We start from the raw sequence: 17,608 nt of genomic DNA, 5'->3' as shown, positions 1-17,608 counted from the left end.
GTGAATACAAAAGTAAAAGGGAACGCAGATATGCATGACGGTACTTGAACTAAGCGCACTGGAACCGGCGCATGATTTCCGTCATTCGAAATAAGGAAAGATCGTCCCGATATGTTCTGCGACACGTTGAGCAAAAAAACGCAGCTTATTATTCGTTCCATTAAAGAAACAGATGAAAACAGTCGCAGGAACGAACTATTTGTAGATAGTGCAGCTTTTGCCTTGCACTGGGTGAATTGTCTTATCGAACAGTCATCGATCTACATATCGGTACTCGTTTCACCTCGGCACCTCTGGCGACTCGCTCACAGTAGCCCTGAGAAATTCATGCTTCAAGGGCGTCGTCCCTTGATGCGCCTTGCAGGTTTTAACAACGCAACGCCGCTGTGTATCGAATACACGAGTGAAAGCGTTACGCCCTACCACTCTGGATTGATCGGTGTTCTGAGCGAAATACAAAAACAAAAAAGTGATATTGCATGGACATATGTATTCCCACTGAGTGCTGCATACGCACGCATGTTTTCACAAAGAAAATAGTGCCAGTCCCTTTCGGTCAATATTTAAATCGCGCTGCTTTGTACCGCGCTGTTTTGCGTCCGCAAGAGTTCGTGGTCGGTGGACTGCCCCACCCTGTCTCCGTTTCAAGGAAGGCCAACGACATGCTGTACATGCCTTGATCTTGTTTAAAGCCCATATTTTGTTTTAGTTTCTCTACGGGGAGCTCAAGAATTGCAAACTCATATTTTCTTCCGACAGCTATATTAGTGTATTTTCTATGCGTAAACTTAATTGCAGTGGCTTCCTTACAGCATTGTGGTGTCGGTTGGGCTGAACACTTGCGTGGAATAGCTAGGGCAGTAACGAACGAATAGAAGCAGTGTGAGTGTTAACGAGGTAAATATAGCTCTGAGCCAAAAGCCACAAAAATATTATTGTAAAATGCACAGACATAAACTAGGTCTCTCTTAATAGTTGAAGGCATTAATTCAGGAGTCATGTTGGGATAACATATACGCTTTAATTGATGTCAGTGACGCATACTCCACATTTTTACATCATTTGTTTCATGTTAATATGATGCTTTTCCGGTTGCAATGACAAAACAGAGGAACAATAAGGTTCGGAAGCCTTGTATGACAAATGAATTGTGTAAGAGAATCGCAAAAAAATTGAAATATTTTTCTAGTTTCCTCAAAAACATGACGCTAATATTCTTGCCCAATATACAAATATAGAACGAAACTAAATAAAGACTTAAAAGTGGCTAAAATGAATTATCGTATTCAAGAGTTTTCAAAGATTCATAATAACTCTAGAAAACGATGACACGCAGTTGCTAATGTTAATAATGATGATAATAAAATATTTATTTTCCATGAATACAAGGTGATGGGGGAGGTGAGAAAAAAAAGCGATGGGCGCTTCACTACGTTCTCACCTACTTTACAGTGGGCAGCGGCAGGGCTTTATAGAACACTTTAACTTGACCTTGCTCCGATGTGCTTGTAAAAGCTGTCGAGTCGAAGAGTGGGGTTGGCTGGTTGGGAGGGGATAAATGCGAAGCTATTTCTAGCTTGAGCCATTGCCTCGCCGTGAAAGCGGTCGCATGCTGCAATCTTGGAGGCTGACGCGGCTCGCTGACATTGCACTACTATTCAATTGGTGCCAAACAGTTTAACCGGTCTCGACTCGCTAACATAAAGTCGTCGAGTTGGGTTGACCTTGCTAAGTCCGACCACCCGCTCGACCCGGCGCTATCGGGTTCATGTAAAGATGGTTAGGAGGGGTTGACTTGCAGCCCCTCCGCAAATTACTCCTAATCCTCTTTCAAGCCTGAGGAAAGCATTTCCTGCACGGGTGAACAGAAACGGGAGCCGTTTTACAAGTCACGTAACCGCACCTCGTAGTGCGCGCCGCACAATTCGACTCGCTCGTATCGAGTTCACGTAAACAGAGAGCAGTCGAGATAGTCTGCACCTTGCTCAGCTCGATCGCCTGAATCAAACCGGCACTGTCGAGTGTATATAAATGAGACTAGAACCATGGATACTGAAGCCACGAGGATGGACAGGCAGTACCCAAACCGATCACACGTCAATGACCGATCTATGGCCAAATGCTACATCTTATTGTAGTGCAGTTCCCTGTTCAAATAATTGACACACTTTTTAACTCCCTTTGTTTAGTACATATATCTTATTTGAGGGCAAACGAAAGTTAAAGATATGTCTACGTTTTTTCAACTCTTAAGATGGCGTAGTCGAGTAGTGCGCATGTCGGCCGACGGCGTCGCATGTCAGTTTTATGAGCGCAAAAAAGCAACAACTTCAAACGGTCTTCGTTAAATGCAGATTCAATATTGCGACGAAATATTTCTAACTAGGTATATCTAATGTTTATTGGAGCATTCAAAATTACAACCCGGCGCCTTAATTTTCTTTTCACAACCCCTTTAGGGCTAACGGAGTGGATTCCAAGAGAAGGCAAGCATAGCAGGGGGCGGCAGAAAGTTAGGAGGGCGGATGAGATTAAGTTTGCGGGGATATGGTGGCCGCAGCTGGCAAAGCGCAGTGTTAATTGGAGAGGCATGGGAGAGGCCTTTGCTTTGCAGTGGGCATAGTCAAGAAGATGATTGTGATCACAGATTTGACGGCTTTTTAGCTATATTCTCGTCTTGGCCTCTGCTGTTTACAAAAATTCCGTTCGTAGCAAAGAGCAGGCTCATTTATGCAGTGTTAGATATAGACTGCGGCGCGATTGTTTCAAACTCATTAATTGGTCTGGCGTAAGTTATATATGTTTTATGCGCAGTGAAAGCAGTATTTTTCTACTCACTACACTAACCTATTGCAATTAAGAGTCCCTTAGTGCAGACTTTATTGGCATCGATGGAGCAGCTATTTTTTTCCTGTATTTGTTCCTCAGAAAGTGTCTAAGAGGAGGCCAAGGCTAAAGGCTAAGAGCCTGACGATGCCTTGACCCCAATTAATTAATTAGAAACCACCTGAATGGGGCCATTTTTTGAAGTGCATAGGGCTGGCAACGGCATAGAGCTTTTCCTAGTAGCAGTATGGCTACGTTGAGCTGAATGAAAATTACTAATCATGGCCTTAATTTCTCACACAGTCTATTGTGAATCGTAAATTATTTCACGAAGGAAGTAATGCGGAGCTGCTCATTAAACCGTAAATTTTGATTCTGGAAAAATTGCGCAATAAAAATACTACTATTATAGGCACAGAGTGAGGAGTAGATCCCTTTTCACTCTGTACCAGTAACGGTACTTTTAACCGGGGTAAATATTTCCTTTGGGCTTTCCATCAGGTCCGCAAATATGAGAACGATGCCCCAAAAAATGGCGGAGGCTTAGCTAAGGTTAAGCCTAGTCAGATGCGAAGCATATTGATGGCTAGGCTTGGTAATACATGGCTTTCCTTGGTTGAATACTTGGTCATTTTAATACAACCACTAGAAGTGTAGCAAGGATTGCCGTGGCAGCTATATACGGGATCATCGGTGAATTCAATGCAGAGTGTACAACCGCTGCCCCAGCACCGGCTACAACAGCATTCTTGGCACCCATGGAAAGTGCAGTGGAAACACCCTTAGTTATTCCACCACCGCCACCATTCCCTATAGACTGCATTGATGTACCCCCAGCAGCAGCAGGCAGCGCCTCTGATGTGGAGCCTCCACCGCCGCGGTCGACCGCGCGAGCCAGCAGCCCATCTCTCCTCTGCTGTGACGTCATGTTGTCACGTGGTCAGCCGACGCGCCTCTGATGTGGAGCCTCCACCGCCGCGGCCGACCGCGCGAGCCGGCAGCCCATCTCTCCTCTGCTGTGACGTCATGTTGTCACGTGGTGTCACGTGGTCACGCTAAAGGTCAATGGTAGCTCCACCGCCGCGCTCGACGGGCTGTAGTGTAGCTCTAGTAATATGCTTCGCATAAAACTCAACGGCTGGTCGACACAGCCAACGGTAAAGACTGACCTGCAGTGCACAAGTATGGGCGGTTGTGCTCTTCCCCGACGCCCAAACATGCCCTGGCAGGTGCGGACGAACTGTATGAGCGTCTCGGGCTCCTCTGGCACGCCGTGGTCTTTCCAGGCAGTGAAGAAGATGTGCCGAATGCTCCGCCACTTACTCGAGTCGTCCGACTGCGCAGAGGCAGACACCAAAAAAGCACGTTTGTAATGGGGTCATATATCATATATTCCTCGAGTAGTCATGAAGGGGGTGCCTGTGCCAAAGCTATGCACCACGCACGAAGAAACATTCGGGTGTGCGAAATCCAGCTTAGAGACACGCTGCAGAAATCTGAGGAAATCACAGACTACTAGTTGCAGTCATTGTCGGTTATATTATGCTCTATTTTGGCTCTTTTTTTTGCGAATCTGAACAGGCTCCATCGAATTTCTCATCATTCAGCTTTCCCGCCGCGAAGAGTGAGCTCGCCAAGGCACTCCTCATATTTTGACATTTTTCTTCTAAAAAAAAAACATTTCCATTCTTCCCACTTTCATTGCAATACTTAATCATTGTGCTGCGGAAAGTTCTCATTCACTTCTGCTGTAGAATTGTTGTTCGCATCTATCAGCGAAGAACAGTTTTAAAGCAGAAATGCATTTTGTTGCTACACTTCACAAACCTCACGCATGGTTTCTTTTCTTTTTAATGTGCATTTTGACTGACTTTGTAGGCAAAATAAGTGCGTGATAAGAAGACAATATGGCACGTGCGCAATATTTTAAAGCCGGACATTACGTCAGCACTCCCACTGAAAAATGCAGAAATACTCTATAATCACCTTGGCGACCATCTCGTACTTTCGCAGATTGCATAAAACGGCCTGATATGATGTTCTTCACCGCTTTAGTCATCGCGCGGGAAGAGTGGTTGTTAGCCACTGCCAAACATTTTAGAACTACTCTGGGACCTTCTGCGGGTGTCTGCGTAGACCTTTCAAGCAGCTATAAACAAATACACAATAACAGTGCGTCTAACAGTAGCTGCATGACTGCCTGGACCGTGCCGTAACAGAAAAGATTGCGGAAGTGTGGGAACAGACGGTGACCCGAATAAATCCGCTAACGTCTCCTCTGACTGAAACTCAGTTTCCCAACTTAGTGTACTGATAGCGCAAGCATACTGAATTATTCGTCGAGAATCTTACGAAAGATGTCGCTAGGCTCCACAATTCCATCAATGGGCTTTTGGTGAGTGATGATGGCCTGATTTTTTATATTTTATTTTAACGTGGATGCACCCATTTGAAATTTCTACCGCCGGATAGCTGACTGAATTGGTAAGAAAAATCTTTGTAACGAGTGCCAGAACTAACGATAATACAAGTATGCGTAGCAAGCACGCCTTCAAGTGTTACCTTGATCCTGAATTCGGTCAGCGTGTAGTCCTTTAATTCAGTTGAAGAATCCTTGCGTACTAGCACACTTCCGTAGGCGTGCTCCTTGTTGTCGTCAGGCCAGTACTTCTCGCACTTTTTCTGAGCGCGAAACAAGAAAACGAAAGAAGCTTTAGTCCTCAAAGTTGCGAGAAATTTAACAACCTTCAGTAAACACGTCACATGCTTAGTCGATTTGAAGCGAAGACCGAAAACAATATATTTCAGTAACTGCTTACATATGAAGTGCATTGGATCTGTATTTCATAGGTCCGGAAAATTATTTTTATAAATGCTGCTTTTTCAACCCATAAAAAACACTACTGCGTACAGCATCGCATGATTGGTATCATAATTTTGCTGTGCACAGCGGCAAAAATCTGCTTTTATTGCTATCAACCATTATGTAAATACCTTTTTCAACGAATCTATTGTCAAAATGGGAGGGAGGCTGGAGTATATCGCGAAAATGGTGGGGTTAATTATAGACTAAAGCATTCTGCATGGCCTGGTAAGCATAGACCCACGTTGCCAGAAATATTTAATCATGCCTAAAAACTTATTCACTTGGCTCAGCAATGAAGGTTTGTCAAAACTTTCACATTCCCATGTACTTGTTGTTGCATTAAAGCTAAGTTTCTGCAACCTCGAATGGTCACAAATTAATACTTGATATTGCGACCAACCAGCTACAGGAATTATTTAAGCTACGCTTGAGAACCGAAAAATGACAAGGCATGCAGGTCGTTCAAGCATGGCCCCGCATTTCCATTTCACTTTAGGTAGGCATATCAACATAGCGCAAATCTGCGCCGGCACACCTTGTTTGCTTCGACGAATTGAGTAAGCATGATGATGATCTTCACATCGTGCTCCCATATCATTCGCCAGAAGTCGTTGATGGTTAGCGCGTTCGGGCCCTGGGCGGCGATGTACTCTCGATCAGAGTTGCAGCCCTGTGAGAGAAAAAAAAATCGGCAATATTCACGAGGCCCGGCCGAATGTGGTTGTTGGACTCCTATGCCTCAATGCTGGAAACGCTGCGAAATAGCAAGTAGAGATCCTGATATCTATTGGCGTTGAAGTCGCGACGTGATACGCCACATATATTTATTGGGCAATAGGAGGTGCCGGAAACTAGTCAAGCGCGAACAATTTTGCACCAACTGCATAGTAGAAGGTAGAAAACACTTAAATTATAATATTACGAAATTGCACGAAAAACGACGAACATTTTTGTTTAGAAATGAACATGAAACATTATAAGAACGAAGAAAATTGTAGCATACTCTGGCGAATTGTAGCTTTCAATTTATGCCTGGACTGGAATATTAGTAGCATACCCTCTCACTAAACAACTGCAAGGGTTTGGTCAGTTATTAGACTAGTGTTTTTTTTTTCTTATGTGTCCTGTGTTGCACTCCAAGGCGTGTAGCAGACGCAATTTAACGACCGGCATTGCATCGTCTGCCACCTGCTTCACATCTACGTACATTTCGGCGATTTGTTGTACCTGTGGTCCTGTTTGCGCTCCTTAAGAACATTTTACCGTCAGCCTTCTTGTGCGAAGCGTATTTCATGTCAGACGTTCAAACACTTCCATTTTCGAAACTCTCGTTAACTGTGGTTGTTTTTCAGTGACATTCATCCGTTGGGCTTCCGTCTTTTAAACTTACCTTCACAAAGCTGGCGTTGATGTACGATGTCTGTTCGTCGTCGCCCACTACAGACAAGGGGACCCTCGATTTGTCGACTGCAGAGAAAGATATGCCCAGATTGACTTAGAGCCACTGCACACAAATATCAACACTTTTTTGTTTTTTGTTTTATTTATAATAACGCATGCTTTCAGCGAGTGCTATACCGAAAGGAAAAATGCACAGTCGTTGCTAAAGGCCACGTATCCAGCATTCAGAGTTGGTAATATGCCCCAAAAGAAACATTTACCAACCCTGTTACCAATACTGCTTGGGACTCCATTAGCCCATATTTCAGAGCCTTGAACAGCTCCTTGCGGATTGCTCTCGCGAGCATTAGGTGAGATGAGGAGCGATATATGTAGAAAATAACCGCTGCTCGGTGCTTAGTACGCTATATCAACATGCGTAAGAAAAAAGGCTGCTTTTCACAGACAGCCAAGTGTAAATTGCGCTAGCCGAATGATAAAAGTGCCCTTAAACTACGCATTCTCATGTTTATAGTCAACAGCTAGTGAAAAAAGAAACAAAATGTGCCCGCCTGGTAGCTGTTGAACCGGCATAAATAAAATATAAAAGATGAAGAAGGCTTCAGAGCAATGGAGGAAAAAAAACTTAGGAGGGAGCGGCTGGCGACAACCTTGAAGCCTAGTCTTAACGAGTACAGATATAGTAAAAAAAAAGAGAGTGTGTCCCGCCGTGATCACGCCACGTGATAGCGTGCAGTAAAATCTAGCCCCGCTGCGCGCGCGCATGCGCAGATTAGCGCAGCAGACTGACTGTAGATCAACCTCCTTGCTGTAGACGCCCGCGCCGCGGGTCGCACATACGCGCGCACTAAAACATACCAGAACCAAAACATAAAGGACAGACTCGGAGAGCGAAAAACTGAGGGAGAAAACGGCTTCGTAAACACTCGGCTTGCGAACGCTGGTCGCGTGACGTCACGCTCCCTCCTCAGTTTTTTTTTCCTCCATGTTCAGAGCACATCATGTTGCGATGACACTAACAATCAGCATCTGCTTAACTGCGTCCACTGCAGGAGAACCGCCTCTCCCACATCCCTCCAATTAACATTTTTTTGTGCGACATTATTTCATTTTGTCGCCGCAAATTTTTCTGAACTCTTCCACCCTCCTACTAAATCACCTAGGATTTTTTGTCTATTTTAAAATCTTGGCTACTTTTAGCTAGATCAGCTGGAACACAACCAAGAGAGAGAGAGAGAAATGGACGGAAAGGCGGGGCGGTTAACCAGGTGATGACCAGTAGGCTACCCTGCACTTGGGGAGGGGAACAAAGGGGAAAAGGTAATAAGAACAGCAATGAAATCAGTTTTTCTAGTGTTCATCAACTACTATGTCACGGGGACAGAGGTCGCGCTCTAAAAACCTAAAGATTATAGACGGGAATACAACCCCGAGTCCTTGAAGAATCTCAGGAGCGCTTTCACCGCTTCCTTTTGTGAGGAAGGTTGTGTCCAAGGCCCCAGAACATTGGACTCGAGTCGAGAGGACGCGAGGACGCGAGTCCAAGCGGCAGAGAGCAGCAGTTAGGAAACCGCGCTCACGCTCAAAACGAGGGCAGTGACAGAGAAGGTGTCCGATCCGCGTGTCGCTACCCGTGTAGCGTGACGAGCTGAGGGGAGGCCTTGTTGCCTGCAGAGCTTTACAAGCCTTAAGATAACAGCCTAGTTCAAACCCTTCGGAGAGCGGCCTGCTCTCGAAACGTCCCAAGGATGCGACGGACGCTAGCTTGCCGCGCACACATTCATGGGTACTGTAGGCCTATTATACGCAACAAGGCACTGGACTATACGCTTGAGTAATAAAGGAACAAGAAAAGCGGACTGTAAATTAAACTTTTTGTTACCTGGAATATTAATCATGGTTTCCTTTCTCTGTAAATAGGGTGCCATGGCAGGCAGCTCTTCTCATTCTCGACATTTTGCGTCCTTAGCGCTACGACCTCCTACAATGAAACTTTAAATTTGCTTTGACGGTGCAGTTATGTTTCCTTGGGGTAGAGTACTGTGAACATATCTTAACCTGAGGCAGCATGAGGTCCATGCTTTATTACTGATCCTATTTTTTTGCAAGAATTTTTCTGCAGCCTTGAGTGGGTTTCACGAGCTAGGGAAATTTGATTCTGGTTATTGCAGTCATAGCATGAAGTCCTCTAACAAAATATGCGGTTGATTCGTATTGTATTTACGATTCCTAAATGCGCAAATAGCTCTATTATATCAGAAATTGTTCTCAGTTTATCTGAGGTGCATTTCTTTTTAATGAATGCATTAATAAGGAATGTCGTGAATTTTTATGCGTCGAGGCACATTTTGCACTTACATGGATGGATATTGGTGAAGCGGTTTTTCTTGCTATTTGCTGGATTCCTCGCAACGTCTGAAGGATACTGAGGGCTGAACTCGACAAGCCTCTGAAAATAAGAAAAAGAAAAGGTATACAAACTTTTATAGTGCTAGTCTCTAAAGGGTGTCTTTTTCTTCGCACACATTGCAGGCATCAATTCCTTGCGCTTCGAGGTGGGTATCTCTAGACAGATTCAGCTATGACATACATTTAGTTTATAGTGGTAACAGTCAGAACTGCGTGTATCAACCAGGAATTTTTTTGAGGTCTTTGAGAGACCACTAATTTTTTGAATTCTTTTTCTCAAGCTACCGAATAAATTGTATACTAGAGTAGTTCTTGGGCAGCGCGAGACATGTTGGTGGAGAAAGCGCTGACGTGTAAGTGGTGCGAATATGTTCAGCATGTTTTTCTTGCACATTTATTGAAATATTTTTCTTTTCTGGGCTTCCATTTATCAATGGCGGCAGTAGCAACGCCTTCTCAAAGCCTCATTGTACACTGTTGCTACTTTAGCGTCTTTTCTACAGAGCGAAGCAGATTCCCTTATTCTATCGCGTTAGATACATTTGGCTCAACAACTGCAATCACTGTGGATACAAAACCGGAATTGAACAATAACCAACCAGATTCTCATATCGCATATTAAAATCTCATTGCCTTCATTTCGACAACTCAACATCATGATGCCGAGTTAAAAACAGTTCCTTCCCATTTTTGCCGATATTTCCACAAGAAAGTTAAAAGTAGCGGCGATTACGTTTGACATTTTCCGCTCGCTACATTTTCCGTTAAAACTGAGATGATTAAAACCTGTATTTCCGTACACCTCCGGTCTACTCCAATTCAGAAAACGTAAGCTGTATATGATGCTGAATTGGGAAAGAATGACATTATTGAAATTAAAATTTACTACGGCAACCCAATGCTCTGTAGTCGTCTGTCCATTCTACGCCTTCCCTAACCCCTTCGATGGCGTTACAATGAAAATATTTATAATCCCTACACAGTGGTGGAGATAGTGTGCGAGAGTGGTTGCATTTGAAGCATCTTCAACTGCACGTTCACCCGTCGTCGACAAATTTAATAACTGCGAGATTCGGGGTCTTTGTGCGCACTGTAGACGGGATTACAGGTGAGAGTGCATTGTACCTGAAGATAGTAAGCAAGTACGACGCATCACTACTGCCACCGCCTGGAAGAGCCGCGATCGATCACCGGTGAGGCTGCGCGTGAAGGTTTCCAATAAAAAGACATACACTTTAAAATTCAAATTTGCTCTGGTGTGACCTTCAGTGTAGTTTTTTCTCAGCCTCTAGAGGCTTTTTTTTTACTAAAGGGAAGCTATCGTTGGACGACAGATGCGACCGCGTGTGGAGTGGGCAAAGTCAAGTACCTCATATTCGTCGGCGAACCTGTAGGCCGAGTCCTGCAGCATCATTTGGAGGTGCTCCTTGAATTCTGTCTTGGGTATTGGCCTGTACAGGATGAAAGGAACACAAAGAGGCAAAAAGTAAACTTACCCTCTTTGACCTACCATACTATATGAAAGGTCTACCCTGCGTGCGCTTCCAGTTGCTACAGGCAATTACGCGCCATAAAAGCTGGCGTCTGAAGATAGGCCAGAAACCAAGATTAATTCCAGGAGGGAGAGAATAAACATTTATTTGTAAAAAAAGGAGACCTTAGCGGACATTTCGGGGGAAAAAAGGCAAGATAAGAGCTCATAAGTACTTGGAACACTCGCTTGCCATTAGTAGTGTATTTTTATGCTCTTACTCTTTATCTTGCCATAAGAGTCACTCTTTTCTGGAGACATGCCTGCTCAAGGAGAAAAGGTATGTGGGACAACAAATCTGAGAAAACATATGTAATTTCAAGGGCTGACGCACGAGTACTTGAATGCTGCGTTGACATAAATCCCATACGATTGTTCTTAAAGGAAAGCCCTTAGCATCCCCTCTATACGAAAGCAGAAAACGTGGGAACTCGGGGGCTATTCCTAGCTGGCAACAATATGTCAATATTTGGCGGGATATTCTAAAAAAGTGAAGCTCAGCTCGCTAGGGTAGATTCGTTACTGAATATCATGCACGTAACCTTCAGTTAGGGAATCGTTCGAAAGTAATTGATTTCGTCTTCCTGCCGACTGTAATTACAACAGAAAAATTTTAACGTGATAGGGCTAAGAAGCGCGTGTAGCAAAAATCGGGCGCCGTCATCGGCGTCGTTGACCGTCAAAGAATTTTCTAACTGAAGATTACGTGTACGATATTCAGTAACGCAATATACCCAGCGAGCTTCATTTCTTTACAATATCCAGCCAAATAATGGCATATTGTTGCCTGCTAGAAATGACCTCTGTAAGTTCACTGATTTAGATACGAGCCTAATGATCCCTCTGTGCTATGCTCGGCCTCCAATGACTGAGCGAAATTTCAGCCGCCGCATGCCCTCATACACAGGCGCGCGCGCGCACAGCCACACGCACACACACACAAATGGTCGAGTTCTGATTGAATCCGCGATGGCATTCTTTCAGTGTCGACACGATGCCGTCGCAACCGAGCTAGCGGCCTTGGGTACGCAGCCCGCGGGCATATCGTGTCATGGGAAACCCATTCCGCTTCGTTACAAAGGCACTCCCCGACTCGATCTCAACAAACCGCCGATGAAGGGCAGTGCAAACACGCGGCTTGCACGGAGTCGCTGCAGGCCGGCTTCTTAATTAAACTGGACACTTGGAAAGGGCGCGGCGCGCTTCGTCTCAGTTTAGATTCAAGATGGCGGACGTCGAGAGCCGTTTGTTCGCTCTGCCTGCTCCTGCCGTCTATCGTTCGCACGCTTCGCCTTCCCTTCTGTTGCCCCTCCCTTTCGCTTCGCAGCGCTCCCTAGTGTCGGTAGCTTTATGCGCAAATGTAGACGCACGGACGCGAGTGGCCCCGCTTAGTTGCATTCCATTTGTGTGCCTTGGTGTAGCCACAATGACTTAATGGTTATCTTTATTTGTATACGTAGCTCCTCCGTGCCTAAAACTACATGCATTCAGAATGTCGAACACAAAGATGTCGAACGCGAAGATGTCGCACGCGAAGATGTCGCACGCGAAGCGTCGCTTGAACTGATAATATGAAATGAGAGTATTCATTTAACCTGCTTGCTTAACACAGAATTCCAAACCTCTGTAAGAGCATTCCTGAAAAGACCCGAGGTAAATCTTGTCTCGGGGGAATAGTACGTAAATGAAGCGGTTAGCAGACAATTAACAGCAAAACAACAAAACAGGCAGTGGATGTGAATACTTGCTACCAATGGAACAAATATGTGCCTTTCTTATTGGACACCTTAGCTCATGTTGTTCAGTTTCAGAATGCTTCTGCGAGGAGTTCTTGCTGCACCGTGCATTCTTCGTCATGCTGTCAAATTTCAGGGCCATTGATTAGGGCTAAGTGGAGTAAATAATTCCGTCATTTTAACTTACGGAATAAAATGTTAAACTTAGCGATACGATGAGCAAATTGAAAACATATTTTTAAAAAATTCGCAGCGAAACCTGCAGATGAATAAAATGTTTTAGATTTAGGTTTAAGAAAGTGACGACGGGAACAGAGTTGGAGGCGGGTTCTGGCCCTGCTAACGTATAAACCTAACACACGAATAAAAGAGCACACGAAGGGAAACAAAGAAGTCTTCTTGCAGTCTTAAAGGTAAACATTACGACTGTGACATTATGAAACCTGGTGAGAAGAAGAGAGGGCATAAATGGTTTGACATTAAAGATTATAATCAGTCCAGCAGCAAACAACTAAAGTTACTCTTCTGCTTGGAAAGGCAACACAAGGTCTTCGCAACACTGAAAAAAGTCTTAATGTGTTCCTCTTTTTGAAAAGGTCCCTCTTTCAATGGCAAATAAAATGACAAGTTGAAGAGGTGTGATAGCATTAATTCCTAACCTGGAAGCACTACGCAACTTTACACGAAGCATTATTTTTATATAAAACATGCCGGAAACTCTTGGAAAAGGCAACGTTCTCATTTTGTAGCCTGCGTGGAACTGTCTCTGTCATCTGCGTCGGCGGATATCAACCAAAACGCCAGGCTCTGAAAACAGCACTACAACGCCCGTTGGCTTGTCTTGGCCGCTAGGTAAGCGCTGACATGGCTGTCTTCTGTTCTTTTCTATAGAGACATAAACAGTACTCGGTAACCAGAAGTTTGAGCACAGCTCTTCACAGGACACCTGCTACCGCTCGCTGGTAGCGCGCTACGTTGCTAGCCACCTTCCATGATCTTCCTGTGGCAGCCACGTTCCAGGTGGTGTTCGCTGTCCTACTTGGACAACTGGTCACGGCGACAACGCCAGCATCTACGACGATGACGACGCGGAAGCCAGGAACGGGCACCTAAGAGCTGCGCTCTAAAAACTTTAAGGGACACAGTTAAGCTGACAAGAATAAAGAGTTCAAAGAGAAGTCGACAAGGGGTGCTTCTATTACGGTAATTTAAAAAAAATTCTTAGAGAATACAAATAAGTGCGGTTATCCAGAAAGGTGATTTCAAAAATGGAGGACGAACCTAAGATTCGCCCTGAGGGTATGACGCGACAGTTTTAATGGGTTATTGCTCATATATGCGGAATTATTCATTCTCTTCTTAACATTTACAGATCCCAGAAAGTCTTCAGAGGCGCATCCTGGAAAGCGATGCGCCAGTTGCTTGCGCTGGCAGGTGCTGTCACCACTGGGGATTGTGGCCTCTAGATTTCTCGTCCCGAGGAATTTCTCGGGACCAGTCTTTAACTGCCACCTACCACGGTGGGCAGTTTGGCCCTAATCCGGTGGGCAGGCTACGGTGAGGCTACATGGTCACGTGACCTAAGTGGCCTGACTGCCACATAGGTTTGTTCTACGGTTTATTTGTGAATTTGTCGCTCACGGTCAACGACCCCGACAACAAATGCCCACAACGATGCCGACTCTTTTGCGACAAGGACTCCTTAACGATATCGCGTTAAAACAGTTGTAATAGTGGTGTATTCGCTTGTTTCTTGACGCTTCCTGACGTTAGTACCGCCACGTAGGAAACAATTCTCCGGCTTAAGTGTTAAGGAAGGTGTTAAGTGTTAAGGAAAGAATTCTGCGGTGCTAGCGTGGAATAGGCGCCACCTGCCCGCCTCCCTCCTCCCCCCCCCCCCCCCCCCGGGAAATCTCCGGAGAATCAATCTAGATGTGCCACCCTGGTCACGTGAACTTGTGAGGTTTTACAATCTGCCCGTTAGATTGTGAGGAAACTGACAATCGCGGCGGGTGGCAGTTCAATTTATGACTGGCAGCAAGACGGTTGCTCAGGAAGCGCAAACCAAGTGGCCCAACAACATAGGTGGCAGCACCTGCCATCGCAAAGCAGTGCATCTTCACTTACCCGCTACACCACTATGTCAGGGTTGCTATGTGGGCTCTCAGGGACGTATGAATGCGAAGCGTAAAATTACGAGTTCCCCTCGTATGGGCATTAGCCCAGGAATGCTACCATGTCATACCGTTAAGGCGGAATTTAAGTGTCCCCTCCAAGTTTATTTTTTTTTATTTGGGGGCGGGGGGGGGGGCACAGGAGTACATTCATATAAGCAATGTCGAAAGAACCATGCGGCAGAAATGAAAAAATTTAGTAATTCTCATTTTGTTTGTTCTGTTTTCCTAAAACACTGATGTGATACATGAACTGAGCGTGGGAAAAAAATTCTTATTAGCCAGCGAAGTGACGTAAACTATGTTAAAGGTATACGTATAGCTATCGCTATCTCCTTTCGAGGTAGCGCCGACACGCGCACGGGTTCGAGCTTTGGGCTCTGGGTAGTGGCAACGGCTGGGTTAGCAGTTTCAGTTCTCTGCGTGTTTTGTGATACTTTTTCGATGCCAAAAGCTGCGAAGATTCATCTGCCTTTCGGATGCAAAGTTCGGTTCATCTAATTCCTTAAGGTTTCGGTGCGTTTTTAGGCTAGGTCTAGATACATCAGAAGGTGGATATTGGTGTGGCCTGTAACTTCCAGCATCTCTTCTAGAAATGCTACTGCCTTCGTGACGATGTTAAGCAGCGACTCTCGGCGGCGTTGAGTTGCTCCATCAATGGGGTTCGTTGGAGCAAGACATTGAATGGCTCCGGGGTTTAGGCATTAAGATTAGTATTGCAGAAAAAGGGGAGTAGAAGAGAACCTGTGGTCTTGTTTGCCAATTTTGGAAGCCAACTATCTCGAGCATGTGTGTCTTGCGGTGCTAGCTCAAGATTAGGCGGCATTCTGTTCTCTTTTTTTATTCTTTTCTTGTACTTCTCCCCCGTCTTTTATTCCTTTAGCGTTGCATAATCGAACAGCGCAGTGTTGACTTTCGAAGCTTATGAAATTCATCCACCGAAATAACATCGCAAAAGCAAAAGGCGCTTCTTCTGATAGCGCCCATTCATTGAGCAGCACAACTGTGTTCCAGTCACGTTTGGTATTTCCTTCGCTTGTTCTTCGCAAAGCTGATTTCGTTTGCTCATGCACGACCGCACCGTGGGTACAATCTGTAAAGTAGCTGTTTCTTCTCATGTGACCTTTTGTATTGCCCGAGCATGGTGTAAAAATTTGCATGGTCGCAACGTTCCCAAAAAGGCTAGAAGGCATGTCCTATTCACAACAAAATTGAATTGAAATTCCACGGTCCCAGTATGAATGCCATCTTTTTTCTACTATTTTCTGAGAAACAGACGACATATTTACGTGTGAAGGGAGTACTGCTATAAGAAGTACTACAGATCGAAAAAAAACGTTTTATAAAAAGCTGAGAGCGAAGGGAATTTGTCAGCAGGTGTTCGAGCAGCGCATACGTGTGGATTTGGATTACTATTAGTGGGCATCTGGTTCTGGGCTAACAGCTTCAGCTGATTTTAAGACGGCTTTGATTCAGCTTCCTGCAGGCTAACTGTGCATTTTCTTATTTTCTTCCTCTTTTTACATTGTTGTCAGCTCATACTTCTCCATCTTGATGCTTTCTGGAACAAGTGGTCGACTTTTAAACACCATTCCACAAGCTAAGTCGATTACAGACAAAGGGGATCTCTTACACATAGTTAATTAACATTACCCTGCCCCAGCTGCGGTCACCTTATCCTCGAATACTTCCTCATCTGATCCGCCAACCTATCTGTCAGCAGCCCCTGCTGGGCTTCACTTGCAATCCAGCTTGTTACTCTTAAGGAAAAAATGACTATCCTCCCCTCATATTAGCTAATATGTCCTTCTCGTCAGCTTTTCCCATGCCTCATTTCAACTAGAATTAAAAACCCGCGTTTGTTTCCTCACCTCAGTTTGATCGCGTGCAGCCTCTTAATGCTGTATTCATCAAATTACTTTCTATACCTTGCTGCAGTGCTGTCTGAAATTTGATTTAAACCTCGTTAATTACTCCAAGTTTCTCCTGCTTAAGTACGGGCTTGGAAGGTGCAGCTACGACATAATTTCTTCCCAGAGAACAGCGATACAAAAATATCGACTGTACGAATTTAACCACTAAGAATTATTAATGCGAATGCACTCATACCCTCGCCTACATAGACCAAGAATCTCGTCAGATTTGGATATTGTGCCGTTGCCTAGCAACAGCGACGCCATAATAGGGGATTAAAAAAGAAATCGCTTCACCATCCACGACTGGTAGTCGAACCCGCGTCGGCGCGAAAAGATCCGCTTCAAAGGCCGCTGCGCGAGAGCACAACGGTATCACAGCAGCTGAACACGTCTCGTGCGAAACTGCAACACACTCTCGTGCTGTACATTCCCGATCGTCATCTTCTTCAACTTTCATCCGCGGCATGAACATACCAGGTCAGCTTTACCTCGATCAGAGCTTAAACTAAGGTTAGCATAGTTTCCAGACGTGCTGACGGCTAAGCAAAGGAAAACCATTCTCCAAACGGGCTAAACATACGCTTTCGCACGTCTACTCTGTTGAACTACCTGAAAACCCTACTATTTTATGGTTTTTTTTTCTGCCCCAATCGGATATTTCTCCGCTGTTTGCAAATTATGTCACTTCTATAATCAATGCACATCTTATGATAACTGCATATATTTGTTATGTACTTCCACTTTAGTAG

At 44.8% G+C, this 17,608-nt stretch overlaps 1 protein-coding gene across 2 annotated transcripts in view; it reads right to left on the bottom strand.

Annotated features, from left to right (window-relative positions):
* The window catches only part of LOC149328536 (receptor-type tyrosine-protein phosphatase H-like), a 146,290-nt gene that overhangs the window by 6,687 nt on the left and 121,995 nt on the right, over positions 1-17,608 (bottom strand). Inside the window, exons 21-26 of one of the 2 annotated variants that reach the window (XM_089562174.1) lie at positions 10,872-10,953; positions 9,452-9,542; positions 7,083-7,159; positions 6,228-6,362; positions 5,389-5,508; positions 3,996-4,162 (exon numbers count right to left, since the gene is read on the bottom strand). In XM_089562174.1, coding sequence (XP_089418300.1) covers positions 3,996-4,162; positions 5,389-5,508; positions 6,228-6,362; positions 7,083-7,159; positions 9,452-9,542; positions 10,872-10,953 — 672 coding nt within the window. Of the gene's footprint in view, positions 1-3,995; positions 4,163-5,388; positions 5,509-6,227; positions 6,363-7,082; positions 7,160-9,451; positions 9,543-10,871; positions 10,954-17,608 lie in introns of those variants that run through there. The other variant, XR_016285853.1, reaches the window with a different exon arrangement.

The sequence above is a fragment of the Amblyomma mixtum genome, chromosome 9 (genome assembly GCF_055824585.1).
Source record: "Amblyomma mixtum isolate Tamu chromosome 9, ASM5582458v1, whole genome shotgun sequence".
In the NCBI taxonomy this organism is placed as follows: domain Eukaryota; kingdom Metazoa; phylum Arthropoda; class Arachnida; order Ixodida; family Ixodidae; genus Amblyomma; species Amblyomma mixtum.
Note: the sequence above shows the minus strand (reverse complement) of the source record. Positions and strands in the feature narration are given on the sequence as shown.